This window comes from Colletes gigas, unplaced genomic scaffold (assembly GCF_013123115.1).
Source record: "Colletes gigas isolate AHSC1104 unplaced genomic scaffold, ASM1312311v1 Colletes_gigas_Sc00006, whole genome shotgun sequence".
Taxonomy (NCBI): Eukaryota; Metazoa; Arthropoda; class Insecta; order Hymenoptera; family Colletidae; genus Colletes; species Colletes gigas.
The window spans coordinates 2,999,815-3,018,959 of NW_025106635.1; the positions used below are offsets into that span (position 1 = coordinate 2,999,815).

General features: G+C 42.5%; 1 protein-coding gene across 1 annotated transcript in view; it reads right to left on the reverse strand.

Annotated features, from left to right (window-relative positions):
• Nucleotides 1–19,145, reverse strand: part of LOC122395771 (tolloid-like protein 2) — a 53,681-nt gene that overhangs the window by 4,978 nt on the left and 29,558 nt on the right. The window contains exons 2-11 of the mRNA XM_043393620.1: nt 16,885–17,037; nt 16,583–16,787; nt 15,637–15,894; nt 4,816–5,208; nt 4,124–4,302; nt 2,351–2,581; nt 2,008–2,232; nt 1,160–1,627; nt 871–993; nt 420–738 (exon numbers count right to left, since the gene is read on the reverse strand). Of these exons, the coding sequence (XP_043249555.1) occupies nt 420–738; nt 871–993; nt 1,160–1,627; nt 2,008–2,232; nt 2,351–2,581; nt 4,124–4,302; nt 4,816–5,208; nt 15,637–15,894; nt 16,583–16,787; nt 16,885–17,037 (2,554 nt within the window). The remainder of the gene's footprint in view (nt 1–419; nt 739–870; nt 994–1,159; nt 1,628–2,007; nt 2,233–2,350; nt 2,582–4,123; nt 4,303–4,815; nt 5,209–15,636; nt 15,895–16,582; nt 16,788–16,884; nt 17,038–19,145) is intronic.

Sequence of the window (19,145 nt, forward strand, 5' to 3'; positions counted from 1 at the left end):
CAACGGTTAAACACATTTACGACGCGTTTGATCCCATCGCTATAGTCTAGACAAAATCAATTGGTCGATGATGGCCACGTCTCTGACTATGAATCAGGCCAGACACAAACCCCACTCTAATGCTCTATTTGAGAGACAGACAAGCGAATGCCTGCAGGCTTATGCGAGAAAACGAGAGATGGCGTAACAGGCTAACCAAATGACATGGTGGGGGTAGCTCATTAATGTCCTTGAGAGGCTAATTGATTTTGTGTCAACTATAGTTATCATCCAGCGGAATAGAAAGAAAATTCCCCTAGTAGAACCTGTGGTTACAGGACACTCGAGTAGACGGACAAAAATACAAACTGATGTATGTTCATTCATAGTTCCAATGGGTACTTTCGCGTTACGATATTTAAAATGAAAAACATTGTTACCTATTGTCGGACGTGAAAGTCACTCTCATAAAGTTTCCTTCCGACGTGATTAACGATGGTATTCTCGAGCCACAGAAAATCCCATGTTTCCTCAAAATGTCGTCTCCGAGCTTGCTGCTCACTTCGACGGAATCGTATTCGCATTCTTGTTGGCGAGCATTGGTGCCCTCCAGATCGAAATGAGTGAAATTTAACGTGATACGGTATTGGGGAGGAGCTATGATTTCCCAGACGCAGTCCTTGTTTCCTAGGTAAGTTACCGGAAACGAAGGGCTCGTGATGGTTCCGTTGCTCTCTTCGAATACGCCGCCGCACGCATCTAACGGTAACCCACGTTTTAATCAGTCGAAATAAATTCGAGCAATGATATCGGTTTTTTAAAATAAAAATATTTTATCAAACGTTGTCTCCGGATAAGAAAAACCAAAGTTACTCCTGGGTGGTAATTTACCTTCGCAGTGTTTCCCGTCGGAGTGTAACTCGTAACCTGGCTTACAGGAACACTCAAACCCACCCAAAGTATTGATGCAATCGTGTTCGCATCCGTGTTCGATCAGCACGCACTCGTCGAATTCTGGAACATTTATTAAACACTGTTGATATTAGAATATAACAATGTTTCAACTATAGTTTTGGTGTACACTTGGTTCACCCTTCCATTTAACCGTACATAATGATCAAGAATTTACGGACGATCAAAGTACTTGTATTAACGTTATGGAACACAAGTAAAACTGCACCTTTCATGAACGTGGCCGAAAATCCAGGCTTCTGCACGGATACGTCGCTAACGAACTTCACCAAAAGTTTGTTCCCGGTGGACTTAATGTCCGGTGGTATTTTGTAGCCGCAGTAAACCCCGATCAATGGCGAGTCCGTGTTATGACCGTCGCGTACCTCCACGTAGTCGTACACACAATTGTCGTGGTTCTCGATCTCGAAGGATTGAAACTTTAGAGCCACTTGGAAATTCTCCGGGACCGACAACTTCCAAATGCACTCCTTGCTGAACTGGTACTCTTCCGGGTAATTGGGCGACTCCAAATGACCGGTGCCATCTAGCTCGACGTCACCGCCGCAAACTGCTTCGTAGCTCGCCGTGAAACCGCGATATCCGCTTTGACGACTGGACGTCACGTACGTTACCAGCATTCGGCTTCCGGTGGAGACGACCGGCTCGTGGATCTTCCCGCTTCCGCAGAATCGACCTACATCGCGATCAAACTGACCATTAATAACACTGTGAATCAAACCTGTTGAAAGTTCACAGGTGACACAGTTTTCTTTTTACTATCTTTGTTCGCGTTTGACCAGAGCCTTGCGATTAAAGTAATCGTTGAATTTAATTATGGTATTATGTGCAGCTGAATGAAACCGTCGCGTGCACAGATCCCTAACTTGAACGCAGTTTCTAAACTTTTTCTCTGTTGGTGCCTTAAAATGTCTATAATTATATTTTTTCTATCAATTTTACAGCCTCAGGAATGGCCAGAAAAGAGTTGTAGGGTGATATACCGAGAAACCACCGGGATAAGTATAAATTGCAACCCCTGCTTACGGTTTCGTTATCACGCTTTATTCGGCTTACCTAGAACATTGCTCTTGTACCAGTATCCGTCTCTGATCTCCAAGTAGTCGCTGCGACAAAAGTTGCTCTTAAATATGTCCAAGGATGTGATGTTTAAAACTATTCGTTCGCCGTGGGTCGCTGTGATCCTCCATTCGCAGCGTTCACCGTCTATCGGCGGCGAACTGTTCGGATGAGTCGGAGATCCGAAGCTTCCGCTGTTTTCTTGAAACGTTCTGCCGCACTCTGGTACAAACGAAAACACCGGAAGAAAATTAATCGTGGATACGAAACAAGCAATTTTAAAACTGACCATTTCTATCGTTCGTTCGTTGTTTAGACAACAATCACAACGAGAACTCACTGTGACATTTGTAGAGAAGGTTTGTTTGGGCGATGTCACCCTCGCTGAGCCTAAGTCTTTGCCCGATTTCTGGTCGTTTCTTCCCGTCTCTTTCCATCGGAAGAATCGTATCCAAGTAGGTGCCCCTCGAAAACGTATTCTTCGCATAGTGCATGATCGAATCGTAATCGTACGGCAGACCCAGCGAGTTCACTTCCTCTTCCGTCAGTTTGTTGAAATTGTACTCTTGACCTAAAAAATCAAGTTCCAGGCACGCGATTAAAGGCAGCTATAAATGTAATTTTAATATCGAGAATTGTAGATCGTTGTATATTAATGCCCCGGTATCAATATTTATGCATACAAGTATAATTTATTTACCTATAATCCTGTGTAACTATAGGCGAACGCGAATACCATCAAACATAAATTTAATCGAATCTGCGGCCGGTCTAAATTACCTCGTGTCGACAAACATTTCATGTTGAACAAATAACTAACTCTAACTAGCTCATGACTCAACGTTCCGCTGCCGAAGGTAAAGAAACAAAGGCGATCGATTCCATTGGCCGTGCGAGTTCTGTTGCCAAAGCGTTCGACAGTGTCAACCGTTTCCGGTACACAACGAGGACATACGTCAGAGAAACGAGTAGCTTTCGATTGTTGTTCCAGCAACTATTCTCCGCCTCGACGTGGTTCGCCAAGTGTTGTTCGATCGCCGTGGACCAGGCACAGCCGTCCAATTCCCGTTGGATCATTCGAATGTCCGAATGGCTGCCTCGATTCATTGCAACGCAACAATTTATTCATTTTTTATTCGCGTAAAAATTATTGTAAACTACCTGTGTATCGTACTTCCGTGAACAACTATAATTGTCTACTTTCTGTCCTTGTGAACAACTTATTTAGGTGGTCCATTTATTACATATTATTTATAAATGAAATTACCGCAAATGTAGCGTCATCTCCAATGATTTTCCAGCCGAAAACAAAACAAACGCGTTAATTAGCCATCTTAGCAAAGAGTCAACAAAAGTTCACGCGCAATATTGGTGACGTGTACGGCTCAAGATGTAATTTCGGGGGGCAAACAGATGGTGCTGGATGGAAGCTGTCTCGCTAATTAAACAGCTCGTTACCATTCCCGTTATGAGTATCCATTAATCGAACCGCGATCGCCGTGTCCAGGGACTGTCACCAAGCGTGTAAATATTAGAACACTGGCCCGGTTAGTTGTCGTCGCTAATGATGGGTGAGATTTGCCCGGCACCTTCGGCAAATTGGGTCCATTAATCTAAAACGGAAACCTATTCGCCGCGAAGGCAAACGAGCAAACGGTTCTGGTCGCCGAAATCGCGGACCAGACGCGATACAGCTTGCACCGTCGAGCAGAAACCTTCTCACGTTCGCCAAACATGGACGAGCATCGTCGATGAAGAGCTCGTAAGACGCGGGCTATCATAGAGATCTGCTTATAGTACCGCAGTGAGGTATAAAGATACTTTATCACATCCTAAAGCCTGAGTCGATCTTGAAATATCGCGTCTACCAATTCGACAAGTGTTTATTCAGAGTCGACTCGCTGTGAATTGAAACGATCGTGAAAGAACAATCAAACGAAATCACAAAATTACAGAGCAAGTTCTTTTTTCATGGATTTTCCTGGCTGATAGAGATTGTCCAGCAATAATGCAGTTTAATGTATTTCAAAAATCGGTATTCCCGTCCCCTTTATCTGCTTTACTGTTTTTCGATAGCAGATGCAAGAGAAAGATAATTGGAAATTCAACTCACCGGACATGATATTGTCACGAATAATCTGCACATGACGGTCGCGATCGGGTCTAGTGTGCTCGTGCCAAAAGCCAACGACGTGTCCCAATTCGTGAACGACTATACCAAATTTGTCGCAATTCTTTCCTATGCTTATAGCCTGCGGACCGTTTCCCCTCTTCCCTACGAACGAACAGCATCTGCGAAATTAGTTGGAAAATAAAGCAAAATACATTCACTCCGTATGCATTATACATGCAAATTCCGGTGCATTATACATATGAAAAAAATGTGCTTGTCTTTTTGCGCATCGCGATGCTTCGTTTTCGAGAAACGAAAATACAGCTGGAAGCACGAGACGTAGCAAAAGAACATTTAAAAAAGAAATTTAAACACGAGGATCCCATTTGCTTCTCGAAATAATTATTTTTTAATTATAATTTACTCGCATTCAATGGCAAATGATCGAGTTTTATTCATAATTTCATCTAATTTTCTAGATTTTGCAAATCAAACTCGACACTCGGTTCCCTCCAATCATCTGAATTAAACAAGCTTTATTTACTCTTCATCGAGAATATTACACGTTCAATTTAATATCCCCGGTTTGTGGTACATTTTACCGATCGATCATCGCCGATGAAAGCAGGTTTCGATTACTTTTTTTACCGCTAAATCCGTTCACGTTTCTGTCCACGCGTTGGCAAACTCACCCGCAGGGTCTCTCCGTGAAAAGTATATAATTAGGATGCTCGACGGGGACCCTCTCGACGAATTTCACGCAAGTGAAGTTCTCCCAGTGTCTCATGGCTTGCTTGAACAGCGCTTTGTGGGCGCCAGAAAAGTTCCCGTCGATCTCGTACGGTATCACGCCGTGATCCCATACGCGTTCCTTGCGGGCTGTCGCGGCCCTTCTCGTCCTGCTTGGAAATCCGTGCCTGGTGGTGCCGCGTTTATTCGCCAGATACTTCGGTTTGTGCTCCATGTCGTAAAATTCGATCGAACGGAGCTGACGATCGTGCAACGACACCACCTCGTCGGACGTGTCGTCCGTATCGCGTCTGATCAGAGGTACCTTGCGACGACGATGCCTTCTTCTTGTCGTCCTGAAAGCAAACGATACCTCTCATTTGTGGAAAACTATTTCCCTGAAACTGTCAGAGGTCCAAAAAGAATAAGGCAACATTGAACTTGGCTTCGAAAAAACTGCATTGCTTTTTAAAATCCAATCATTTTCTTAAATTTTTACCAAAATGTATTGTAGGAAAGGGAAAAATATAAACCACCATTGGATGTATGAAAACAGCTCGAACATTCCAGACAAATATTTCCTAATATTTCAATTACAAAGTCATTCGAACGTAAGCCCGCTGTATCAATTTGTCGTCCATAAACTATTTTGTTGGAATTCAAGTTCGGGACGGGGGGAGGGACGGTCGACCGCGGCGTGTTATCCGGCTGTTATTTACTTTGTCAACAATAATGACCAATGTTGATTATTCGTTGAAACATCTGATCATTTTACGACGCGATTCGAGCGGGTCGGAACGCTGGAAATTGCAATTTACAGGACAATGATGGGGCAGGCAACGGGACCAGGCAAACCTGAACTTCGATAGTAATATTCAATATTACGCTAATAGCGTATTACCAACGAAAAGCTGTTGCCTTCGACGAGCCAACATGTTCCGGGAACATTAAACATTTGATGGTTCCTTTGCCCCATAAATTTTCCGGTTTTACAAGTCCTGCTAGTCTTTTAAAACGACCTCGGGGGTTGAACGCTCCGATGCTGCCGGCGAGTAAATTTTCCGACGTTTTATACTTTACGGGGGATTTTCTTTTCCAAACGAAACCAACTTTCTCTTTTTTCTTCGGAATCGGGGAAGAGTAGCGATTCCACCTCTTTCGTATCGCGGTAAATAACGTTACAGATCGTAGAAAAAGATTAGGGGTTGAGCTAACATCCCTCGAACCGCTGTAGACTACAATGTACACGGACTTGAAGATTGTATGAATAATTCCTGCGACGTCAAACTTTTTTGAAACATTCGATAGAATTTGTTTAAGAAGCATTTCTACTTTATGCAAAATTTAGTGTAGACTTTAGACTGCACTGATTTTGTGGAATACTTGAAGAAGTACGTTTGTCGATAACTCTATCCCTTTCGAGTAAAGATTCGAAAGAACCTGGGTTAAGAATACTTTAAAGCATTGGATGAGGAATGGAATACAAATTAGCGTTTGTTGGAGTACATTTTGCCCATCCATGGGTGGAAGGGACGGCGGAATACTCGATCGTTTAGCAGGGGCGAAATACAACGGGTATCGAGGGGACGAGGCGCCCTCGAAAACAGGTGTTCGCGGTATAAAAATGCACGCGAAACGCTGCAATAAAGCGAGGTGTTACGCGTGAATTGAATGCACCGCGGTACCACGGTTTTTTACGATGTCGGACGAAATTGCTCCGCTCGAGGACGCACGCGCTTTTTAGATCGCGCGGGATCGTAGATATCGTCGATGTTTTTTCTTTTATTTTTCACCAGGAGGAGGGGAAAAAACGTAATTGTAGGAATATCCCCAGATGTCAAGAGCCAACTTTGATAAAACGTTACGTATTCATGGAATATATAATACGTTTTGGCGGGAGAAGTTCAAACGTTTTAGGCGGGATCCTCTGTTCGTGCAAAACCTTTATCGATACGTCGTAAACAGTGCTCCGGAGTTTATGGATTCGCGGTGTACGCGAATATGAAAACCCTAAGCGGAACGTATGCAAAATGTATGCACGCAGAATGGCGATATACGTTGTCCACTCTCGCGATGCGAGTTCTGTATTTTATTTATTTCTAGAATTGTTATATACTGGTGACGGTCAAGGTGATAAACTTCGTAAGCTGCAGTTACGATTCGCGATTCGCAAAGACCGGCGTTGGCTATTCGAGCAGCAAAAATCGATATTTAATCTACCGAAGAGAAAATAATTTCATTCGATTTCTGTCGTACGACGATAATAATAAATTTCAACGTTTAATCTATCGACGATTCACGTGATATTTTTACTTACGCTGAAATAACAATTCATAGTTTGATAAATCAGGGGGAAGGTAGGAAACGTACTACGCCATAAATGCGTAAAATTCACACTCTCCCGAAGACTTAGGAGATCTGGAGGGTTTTGGAGAAACTTGGGGATCGTAAGACTTCCTAATGATCCTGGGGTTACAGAGATTCCAAGACGCCTCGAGTCTCTTTTGTGTTTTCGATGGTTTCAAACTTCTGAGAGGCAACGAGTATACGATATTCCGGGACACCCAAGAATTCCTGCAATCACCTGACATATCCAGGACTCCTAGAACTCTCCTTATTTAGAAATCTCTGGAAATCATAGTCATCGATGACAAATCCGGGGTTGTGGGTACCAAATCTGTTAATTCCAGCGGTATTGCGTTCTACGATTCCAGTGTTCTCTGTGCCAGATTGGCATCTGTAATCGATCAATCGTACCGTATTGACTTCTATAACTCTCGAGATCCCTGGTATTGGTTCTCGGTACCATGAAAATCTAATATTAAATTTCATGGCCTCTGAGATCCTATTTCGGATAAATCGAAGGGCCAGAATCACCTTTTCCCACTGTTTATATTATAATATCGGACAAAGAGTTTCGAATTTTATAAAGAATTCTTTATAATGAGAATGCTCGTTACATCGTAAATAAATTTTTTTTAACGTGCACGTAGAGGGACACGATTAAAAACTTCCCAGACACGTTCTTCCGATAACGTTTCCCTCGCAAAATTTGTGTCAATATCGGGGCAAACGCGTAAAATAAAACTACCTGAATCTGACATTTACACATCGTTACACATATCGCGACGGCGTTGCTCCCCCCCTCCCGCGCAATCGCGACAAAATTTCCATTTCCGTGCTCGCGAGCGTCCATGCCCGCGCAATACCAAAAAACGAAATAATACTCATCGGTAAATATCTCACCCTCGTACGCACACCGCCGCGACCCATGCATATTCATGCACGGGGAACGAGGCAAACACGCGAAAATAAAAGGAAGGATTTAAGCCAGCTCCGGAGACACAGCTCGGGGGGAGGGAAAAAACTCACCCCTAAAAAGCCGGAGAACACAATTTGTTGCGTTTAAATCCGACTAAATATGTGATATCGAGTCCGCGACAAGAAACGAGAGCAGGTGGAGGGGGGGAGGGGGTGGTACAACGGAAGAGCGGACGAGGGTGGGAAAAACGTAGAGTACGCGCGCCAGCAACCGAGGGGAGTGACACTATGAAAAATAATTTTCCCCCCTTCGCGTAAACATCGGCGTAAGCCGCGGAACGAGCTCGCGCGTGTGCCGGGTCTGCCCCTCGTTTATTAGTACTAATTACCGCGGGGGCGTAATTCTCCTCGGATTCTCCTGCCCTCCCCCCAGCCCCTCTCGCCCATCCCAGTCCGCGAGGGGTGAACCACCCTTCCAGCGGCGACTCTAGACCAGGCAGCAGTCAAGCTATGCGCTTCTGAATCGGTGCTGGCATTACAATTAATTAACGGGCCTCTCGCTCGTGAGCTCCATTAAGGGTGCGCTAGCACCGTCAACGAAAGAGAGCCAAAGCCGGGCTTGCACGTGCAAATCGTAGAAATTCTCGGCTGCTGGATGGAAAAACCACCCGGCGAAACAGAGGGAGAAAGAGCGTTTCTTTAACGACGCCACCCGGGGTCTCCTGCGGTTTCCCAGTTTTACGATCGTGCCCGGTGTTGAACCGCCACCGGGTCAGCTTACGCTTTACGATTGACCCCCTTGCCTCGTCTTATGAAATAAATATACGCCCTTCTGGCCGCCAATGGCCGATCGAATCGAGACGAGAACGAGGGGCCTGGATATCGGTGTTATTGCTCCGACTTCTAATCGTCGCGCGTTCATTTTTAACCCCTTGGGTCACGTTCACCCGTGTCAGTGTCCTGAGCCTGAACATTCGGGTGCAATCGCTATATTGAAAAGCAAGCCAGTGATTTTAAAAGTAGAAACATATTTATGGAACGTTTAGAAATTTTTCTAATATCGGATAATACTACTTGGATAATGAGTAAAATGGTTATTTGTCTATAACGAGAGGCCTGGTTCGGGTGAAAATGATCCACGCTTGGCGCATGGCGTCGATGCGGTGGGCTAAGCGAGGATTAAACACCCGGCAAATTTTCGAATATTGTATATTCAACAATCTGGTCGTTAACAAGCACGAGGAGATTTTGGCTAATTTCTTTAGCCCTCTTCGATGGATCCACAAAATTCTAAGCGACGATATGGTCGTTCTACGTGGAAAAGTGAAACGAAAATATAAAATGAAATTTGTTCGTACCATTTTCTAACTAGTTAAAATAAATTGAAACAAGTAATACAGTGTCAATATCGATACTTTGAAATAGACACTCGATGCAAGTAGAAATGACCAGCAATAGACAGACGCGTTAGACAAAATCGTACTCGAGCGGCTTCCTGATGAATTTTCAACAATATTTATTTAAACAATTGCTTGTTTACGTTCATACATAATTTATGATCACTACTACTGCTATTATTTTCCCTCTTATAGATTTTCTTTTTACAGATTGCAGTTCTCGTTAGTTAATGTTGACTATTTTACGGTAAAAAAGCAAGGTTATCTCCGTTAAGGCAATTTGTACCTGACGCGTCTCGAGCATGAAAATGAAAAATGAAAGGAGCCTGTCAAGAAAATAAATTGTGTCGGTGGTTGAGTGGTTCGGAAAGCTTCGGAAACGGTTAACTACAGAATAATTACGAGGGAATAACGCGTATTATTCTACTTATTTTTAAGCGCGATAATTGACGCAACGAGTGAAACATACTATTTGGCGATCGGAAAATCCAATAATTTTTACAATTAATTTTGAATTTTAAACTTATTTACACGTTTCTCTATCACAATACCTAACAATAACTATATTTCGCGTTGTATTCTCCGGTCGATTAGTACTATATAAAAATCCAGTCAGTTGTAAAATTAAAAGTATTTAAGAAAATTCTGGAGTACGCTTCCTTTGAGTTTTGGGTTAAGTGTTACGGTTTGGAAGTATCCCGGTGCCCGCAGCGATACGTCTTGCTTAAGACTGCGTTTAACAATAAGTACTGCGAGCAACAAAACCGTAGTCCATTGTTTTGATTGTAGTGATCGTGTAGGGGTTGCCGCAAATGCAGTCCAGGATATAAAATGTAACGATAATCGTGCAATTCGCTCTAATCTCTGAACCCATTAAATCCCTACGTCGAAACTTTCAACCCTTGCCGGTTCAGAGCTTTAACTGGATCTTGTTTGTAGCAAAGTCATTGGTGGCTGATACTTTCACCGTAAAATGAAAGTGGTACCGAATGAAAATTATTTCCCGTGTTGGTTAATTCTATTTCCGTTGTACCAGGAACGAAATTCCTTCGGATTTCAATCCCAAAGTACCCCGCGCATATATGTTTCGTTCATTGATAAAGATCCATTTATGGAAAATGGTTTGTAAAATTTGCTTCGTATTGTTCCTTAATTTCTAGAGTAGTTAAATACTATTTTGCTTTTGACGCGATTGAATAGACTGATTATTACCGGTGAATAATATGTCTGACTTGCGCTCGACCAAGAGAATGCAATGAATAGGTTTTGAGTTAATGCCGCATTTTCATTGATGACAAATGCTGTGCACTCGAGATCGTTTTATTGGGTCACATATACGCGTGCAGCGAATTTCGTCACGAAATATGACCACAGTCGAAATGAATTTCATATATTCCACGCTCGCGTAGACGTAATGACGCGTTGCATATTCTTTAATGAATTTACGAATCCACCATTGCCCAGTTATTCGATGCTGCAACGCGCATCCGCGTATCCCTTTACATTATAATTATTTCGCCCGATATATTTTTCAAATTAATTTCACGCGTTGGTGAACTACTCGTGCGATTCGACAATCGATACGATGAAAATAAAATATTCTGATTTCAAATATAAAAAATTTGCAGGCAAAGAAATTCATAAATTTAACACACTACGAAACAATCAAAAGTTTCCTTTCCCTCTTTGGATTATAAGGCACCCCGTTCCACAGGGGTTGCGCCTCCTGCTTTAGAAAACGCTGATCCAGGCAAATCACAATCATATAATTTATCGAAACTGTAAATTTTTATGTGTACCAATATCACGGATTATGTTCGAGAATATTTCTCGACGTGAAAACTGTATTGAAAAATTGAATTTAGAGCGGGTGAATAACATTAGATTAAACCGCCACTAAATTCATCGCGAAGTCACGCGACTCGGTGTGTGGTTGCACCCTTTTCAAAATGTCATCCTTTTCTCTTCCACGCGGCATTCACAGAACCATTCGGTTCCATTGGGGAACACCATCGTTCGACTCGACGCGGATTTCAATCAAACGATCGCGAGACGCATAGATCATTCTATTAGCTCTGACGTGCGCTAGTTACCACCCCTTCGAATGTCGATCCATCTCTTCCCCACTACGAACCCTCCTATAACCACCAAGCAATAAACCACAATATAATATATCAGTGTCCTCGCCATACCGAAATAATCCACCGATTCCCTGGCATCCTACGATTCACGATTTATCATCAATCATTAATAATAAAAGGACCGCGAATTCTTTTTTTATTGCGTCGCTACTATTTCAATCGTTCGCTACGCGCGTCAAACTGTCGCCGAACAAATCGAAACACCGACCAGACAACGCGCGTATTAACGCCGATTGTAATTTTGTACGATTGCACATTTTATTGCAATCGCTTTGACTTCGATTAATTATTCGTTCGACCGAAGGTTCCGCACTTAATTAATCATCAAGCAATTAATTAATCGTTGTTTACGCGGGATCTCTGCAGTTCAGTGAATGGTTGCTCGACGTCTCGATAAAAAACAGTTGGAAATTTCAAACAACAATTGATAAGTTTTAAACCGACGACACGAAAAAATTCAACCAAAGTAAGCGGATTATTGATAAACCATTATCTTAAAAATATTATTGAACGCGAAGTTCGTTTAACTTAAAGTGCGCCGTTTCGGTTCGCCGATTTGCATAAACTACCACAATTTGTTCTGTACACATATTCAACAATTACAAAATAATGCAACGATGCAAATTGGTTACACGATACCTACTTATTGAAACGATATTATCAAAAGCCCCGTTGTATTTAAATACGTATTGTAAAGCACGTTCAATTTATTGCATTATTATTTATAAATTGGGAATGATATACATTTCCGGTTCATTTTCAGAACAATGTTTAATGTTTTATTCAACGCGGCGTTTCGGTCAAGTTTAAAGAACCATTTCACAAGCAATTGCAAACCATTCGACTATCCAATTTCGATCGATAATTATAATCTTTGACATCGAAACATCGACTGGAGACCCAGAAATAAGAGTCGTTAATAATTTTTAATTTATATACCGGGAATCAGTGTTACTAAATTATTAATCGTCGTGTTCGTTTACTACGCTTCGTGGACTGAAACGCGCGAAGAAATTAGGCCATCGCGTCTCCGTATTTTACGCGGGAATTGAGTTCACGTTATGGCATCGCGGCGTGACGCGACGCGCGTCCGCGCGTGCTCCGTTTTAATCGAATTTATTGAAACGCGCCTTAAATTCTTCTCCTTTCAGCCGTCCATCTGACTGTCCAGGTGACAGACAACGACCGCGATAACTCCGGTGTCCCTGATAACTCACCGCTGAAAGAGTGGTCCACCGGGAAGCGTGGCAAAGATACGCGCTAGCAAGAACCAAAGTCACGGGAGGGACAGCGGAAAATGATGAGTTACGGCTACCGATCTGCTATCGATCGAACGACGTATTCGCTGAATACGAAATTTTACCCGGCTGATCTCGATAAATCACTCTTCTTCCATCTTTCTCCGTTCCGAGCCTCGGCTTCTTGCATTTTTCTTGCCTTTTCTAGCCGCGACCCTCGGCCCCTCTGTTCATCTTTTTGCCTCTTCATTCCCAAGAAAGTTGAAACGAGAACGGGAAAAAGGGAGAGATAGATCGATAGGGCGAAGTCACCCCCCCGTTGGTACGATCGCTTTCACGAATCCGATGAAAAACGTTTAAGCCGCGATTAGATTGAACCCACCGGCGAAATTAATGCGTTTTGCTCAGACGTTTTTACCCGATGCTTAAAGTCGACTTAAATTTACAACCACAGAGATATCGCCCGCCAACGCGACCAGCGAAACGCCAATTTATCGCTCCATCTTAAACAAAATTCCCGCGTTTAACCCTCGGATGACGCGTTGAGAAAATAATCTACGTTTCACAACATAGATATTAAAATATTCACATAAACTGATATTTTAAACTATTTTTATTTTCGTGATCCTTGTTACTAGGAATAAACAGTTTCTATCGTATTTTCTATCTTATTCCCGAAATAGAATGTTAACATAAACACGAACGGACTGACTATCCCTTACGCGGAAGTTGCTGGAGCTTATAAGATTTTTCGAAGCGAAAACAAGGTCGATACGAGACAACGAAATTTCGAAAATTGCAGGGGAAAATCGAGTCACACCGATAGTGCTTACTTCGTAGAATTTAATTAGGTGCACAAACTAGTTTCCTAAATAAAAAGCCTTGCTACGCGTTCCACGTAATGAACTTTCAAATGCATCGATTTCGATCGTCGATTGAACGAGTATTCGAGAAGACGTTGAATGGCATCAAAGCAGTTTCTAGCTGAATACTTCTGAAACGAAGTAAACGAAATCTTTGGAGGGAATAGATTAAATATTATAAGAATCTTAGATATCGTTCACAACCGTTTATTTCGACCGTAGTCGAACAGTCACGCGAAAAGGTGGATAGGTATTTCTGCACATTCAAGGTTTAACCACGTCAAAGGTATCGGATCCAACTTGATCCTCTCCAAAATTCTCTGGAGCTTCATTGGAGAATCACAGTAGGATCGTGTTTCACGGTGTCGGATACAGGCCATAAACAAACGCTTTCGTAAGCCTGTTTCAACCTGGCAGAGGACGCCCGCTGAAATACTATGCCAGATCCGCTGATTTCCGGGCAGACCGCCAGGAAAATTCGCACAACAAGCGGGAAATTAATTTTTTAACCGAGAGTTACCCACAGTATTAAATCGTCGGACACCATTTGCTCCAAATTATAATCTTAAAAGCCATTGTTACAACGAGCTACTACATAAATAATATCGCTAAAATGGCTTCTTAAAATAATTAACATTTTATTCCAACGAACCACTCTGAATTCCGAGCAAAATAATACGTGAATCCGTGCCCTTTTTTTCGCTATGCTCTTTAACTTTTTACGTTCCACTGTTCGTCGTAATTGTAAATCCATACGTTGTAAAATAGTAACGTTAGTATAAAGCAGCAGTTTTATTAAAGTACAGGGGCGAAAAAAGAAATTTTTTCCAATACAGTTTTCCAATACTACGGTCTTTCCCATTCCGGACTTTATACCAGCGGTGTTTCTACCAGAGATGCACATAATCTATACACAGACACATCTATGACCGGTCAGATACACTAGCGCCGATGTTGACAGGTTATTGGCAGTTCAAGGGCTGAAAATGCCCGACCGGCAGTATCGGTCCCCATTTTCCAGCTTTACGATGACGGCCATTGTTATTGGCATAGCAGCCCCACCATTGGAAAATTGTTAATGATCGGGAGGGAGCGAGTTAAAAGTGCCAAGTCTACTATCGAATCCAGCTTAATCACTCTATCCGACCGTACTTCTCGACGAATCAAGATTCAACATTTTTCTAATACTTTCGATCGTAGAGATCGAGAATGTGATCGAGAATGTGAAACCCGATGGAGCAGCAGTATATTAATTTGTAAGTTTCCAACGTTCCTATCATCTTTCATACTCTCATCGAATACTAATATTCCGTGGCAATCCTAAGCATCATAAATTTCTACAAGCGTCTAAACCCTTTCGAATCGATCTGACAACTTTCCTTGATAAATGTGTTTTGCTCCGCAGAATTGTTACGTGGAATCGAAGCGAGACGAATTTCTCATTTTCTTCGCGGCTGTGCAACCGGAGCTACTTTTTCCAAACTGTTTGCATTTTTCCATTGAACCGATTTAATTTGTTATTTCCGACTGAAATTATTTGCTACGTTTCTTTCAAACAAATATTTTTCAATACCGGCGTATAAAATATTTGTTGTATTCGTATTTGCTCAATTGTCGGACACATGTGTATTCTTTTTTTATGTTTTCCATAGCTCTCGCTAGTCCATAGAAATATGTGACACTCGTATCTGTCGATATGCTTTTGTTTACAACGCTGTTGCACATCAAAAAATACGTCTGTTCTACACAGCAATTTTATGCTATTATACTTGTGGATTCGTCTTCGATTATTAAATTTCTTGATCTTAAATATTAAAAATATGCTATAATTGGAGAAATATTGATTATTATTCAATTTAAGAGACAAGAAAGGTTCGTTTATACCTTCTACGATGATGACGACGATGACGTCGTTTCGATATGTTTTCCGTGCTGCTTTCCGGTTGAACTGTGAACACTTCCTCAAAGCTCTTCATGTTCCCACCTTTCATTTGATTGGTGTTTTCGGTGGAGGTGGGAGACGTATTCGACTCGTGGGATGTTTTCGACAATTTTGTTGCGTTTACATTTGTACGGGAGGATTGACGACTTTGCTTCCGGCCAGAATGTCTCTTCTTCGTCGGTGGAGTCGTTGACTCCAATCTAAGGGTTGGAAAATATTTCTGACTTTTCTCCACATTTATACCATAACATTTTCCATATTATACTACTATATAAGATGAAATTTCTAAGTATCTGAGTACTGTATTATGATTCATAATGGAAATTGAGACCTGCAAAACAGAGCCGTTGAAAATCGATTAAAAGAATCTTGTAATACGTTTAAGTAGAAATTTTAATGACACCGTTGGTGCTGACAGGCAATTTCGATACTACGAACAAGATGTCGCCAACAATATCACGTCTGCCGCGCCTTTCACTTAAATAACAATTTATCCGTTCCAAAAAGATTCTTTTTTTAAATCTAATGCTTGGAGCATCAGACTGAAGGGGTTGAAAGATCGCAGGACAATTTAAAGCCCGGACAAAACGACGTACGATAAATAATTGCTTGGTAATCGTTCGAAAAAAAAAGAAAAATCATCCGCGAAAGCGACGACCTAGAAGTCGCGGGACGCTTCAGAAAACTTTCCTTCGTTCGCTAGGCGAGAACCGGCGTTATTTTTGCCGTTTTAATTGCTCTCGCGGGTGTTTCCTTTTTGAAATTCGCCAGTGGATGCGTCGTCGCGCGGAATATCTCTTCAAGGAGCGAAATCTCTCGGGCTCGCGTCGTCGGTGAAACGCGTGCACGTTAATTTTCCCGCATAAAAGTTTTCGAGTTCGCTTCTACCTGAATTCAACGCCCTCGTCCCTGACGTCTGGTCCGGCGTCGTCGTTCCTAGCGTTAAAACTGAATCCACCCCCGAGTTCGCCGTCCATGCTGTATTGATTCCGGTCCACCATAATTGGTTCGGATTTCTCTTGAGAAGCAGCGATCTCCTCGTTCTCCTGATGTGCCTCGTTAGCGTCGTGCTCATTTTTAAATTGAAGGATCTCTGAAACGACACCTGTCGCTAGCACGCCAACGGACACGCTTTTCGCCACCGTTGGAAAAGCTTAACGCGTAAAAACCCGGTGGAAAAAGTTTTTTACCTGTGAGACCCTCCTCTTCGACCTGGAGACCCTCTTTCAAGACTTCGTCCCGGTACTTCTCCAGCTCCTCGAGGTAACTCTTGTTGAGCTTTTGCTGTCGCCATTCTGTCTCGTACTTGATATTCGGCAGGGCAATGTCGCCGAGAAAACCACCTGAAAGTACACAATATTAAAAAACTTCGGTGAGGTCATTCTTCCGTTCTCGCATTGTTATATTCAGTGCTCTTGCCACTGACTTCTGACAAGTTTCAGTAGCGAGTAAACGCGATGAAGGAGCGTGGAAAACTTTTTAATAGAACGGTGGTTCTGATGGCCATTGTTCCCTGACGGTAACGTGCCGTGTCCTTCGAATTACAGTCTTCGTTTTACTTCTACCTTTTTATATACAGTACAACTTGGTTGTGACCGGAGTACGCGAGAAAGATTTAACAAACAAATCGCTTCTCGTTCCATTTCGATGGAAGAATAATGTGCCCGTCCGAAAATAGTAACTTTAATGTTCCCAACAATAAGTACCACTGACGGAGAATGGGTTCCCGATACTCGTATTATAAAGAATCTTTATTGCGAAAGGATCCCGTTAATTCTTGACCCAAACCTGTGGTCCCGTATATAACAATGACAAGTATATCCTTTGGGATGGTATTATACGACCAGGTTTAAAGTATTTTATAAAGACTTGTCAGTAAAGAAGACAAATAGAGATACAGAGGTTTCGTTGCACGTACACTGATTTCTCGTTAATGTCTCGCATGTAGCTCTTTTCTTAATCATTGTACTTAATTTTAAAACTTCGTTTTTCAAGTTTTTCAAGAGATACAGTTAGTTTAATGCTTGATTTAATGATCAGGTTAGTAACGTTCGCGAATATCGAGCGAAAGAGTGACGAACGTTGGCGAGGGACGTACTGTGTGTGCCATTGGCGATTCAGACTTTCCCCGATTGGTGTCCAGATGTCTTCTTATTGATACCAATAACCGGATAACGCATTTCCGAGCAACGCGCCGCGTTAACGGACCCACGGCTATCGTAAATCATAAATCACGAGACCGTGTTATCGGGTGAAGGAGAGAGTTTGTTCGGGCCAACAGTTGTTGTGACCGATGTAAACAGCTTGGCTGTTATCGCCTGTCGAACCGGCAACGAAGAGGAGAGACATGACGTGAAAAGGGAAACGGCGGGGTGGAGAAAGATGGAACAAAACGAAGAGAGATAGGGCAGAAAGAGCCGGACAGGACTTTCTCAAAAGTCTGATAATCGGATTAAGGACACGAGCCGTGGCTCTCTGTCGCTTTGACCCGCTTTTCCGGGCGCGTAAAGGGAAAAAGATCTCGTTACAACGGGGACAAAGACCGACTCGTTAGAGAGGAGCAACGACAAGGAGCGAGCATCGGAGGAGAAAAAGCGATTATCCAATTCCGTGTCGACCACCCGTTCGATTTCTTAGCGGCAGGGTTAGGTGGAGGAGATAATTAGATCGTCGAAGCGACAGGGAGGCTCGTCGACGGTGCTCTTCCCGATGTTGATTCATTCGAGACCAACGGATCTGTTTCGCGGAGGGCAGTTCACCTTAACGCGAGACTACAAGTAAATAAGGGAACACGGTAGGCTTTGCACAGGGCGTTTCATAAAACGCGGTCAGAGCGTTCGAACTTGGCTCCGAAAACACTTGTTACAGTACAGTTTCCATCATTCGGAGTGCCAGATTAACTGACACGTATCACGAATTAGATTTCGCGCGAACAAAGAGAGCTTTCAGTGAAATTTGATTACATGAATTTTAACGGTAGATATAAATTTATGAAACTCCAAACAATTTGAAGCGAAGAATATTTTTCATATATGAAGGAAACGATTCAGGACCAAGGTGGTTAAACTAATAATTTCTAATCTATTAGTGCTGATAAATGAGCAATAACGATATCGACGTATAGAGAATCTATGTTGTATTCTTGTCGTTTATCTCTAATAGTTTCGAAGCTATAGTCGCGTGCGAGAGCACTCCGTAGATCTAACTCCGATGTGATCATTTCAGAAATTGCAGGACAATGCATGGTCAGTCCGTGCAACGCACAAACAGCATTCAATGATATGGTGCATTGATGCATACGTGACTGCTAATGGGATCTATTCGTGCATCTACTAGGAAGCAATACAATAACTCGAAGCGTCTGAATTTCAGAAATCATAGGTTTGCAAATTCCCATCGGAATTGCCCTTGTTCGATCAAACAAATCAAGAAATAATTGTTATTTGATCAA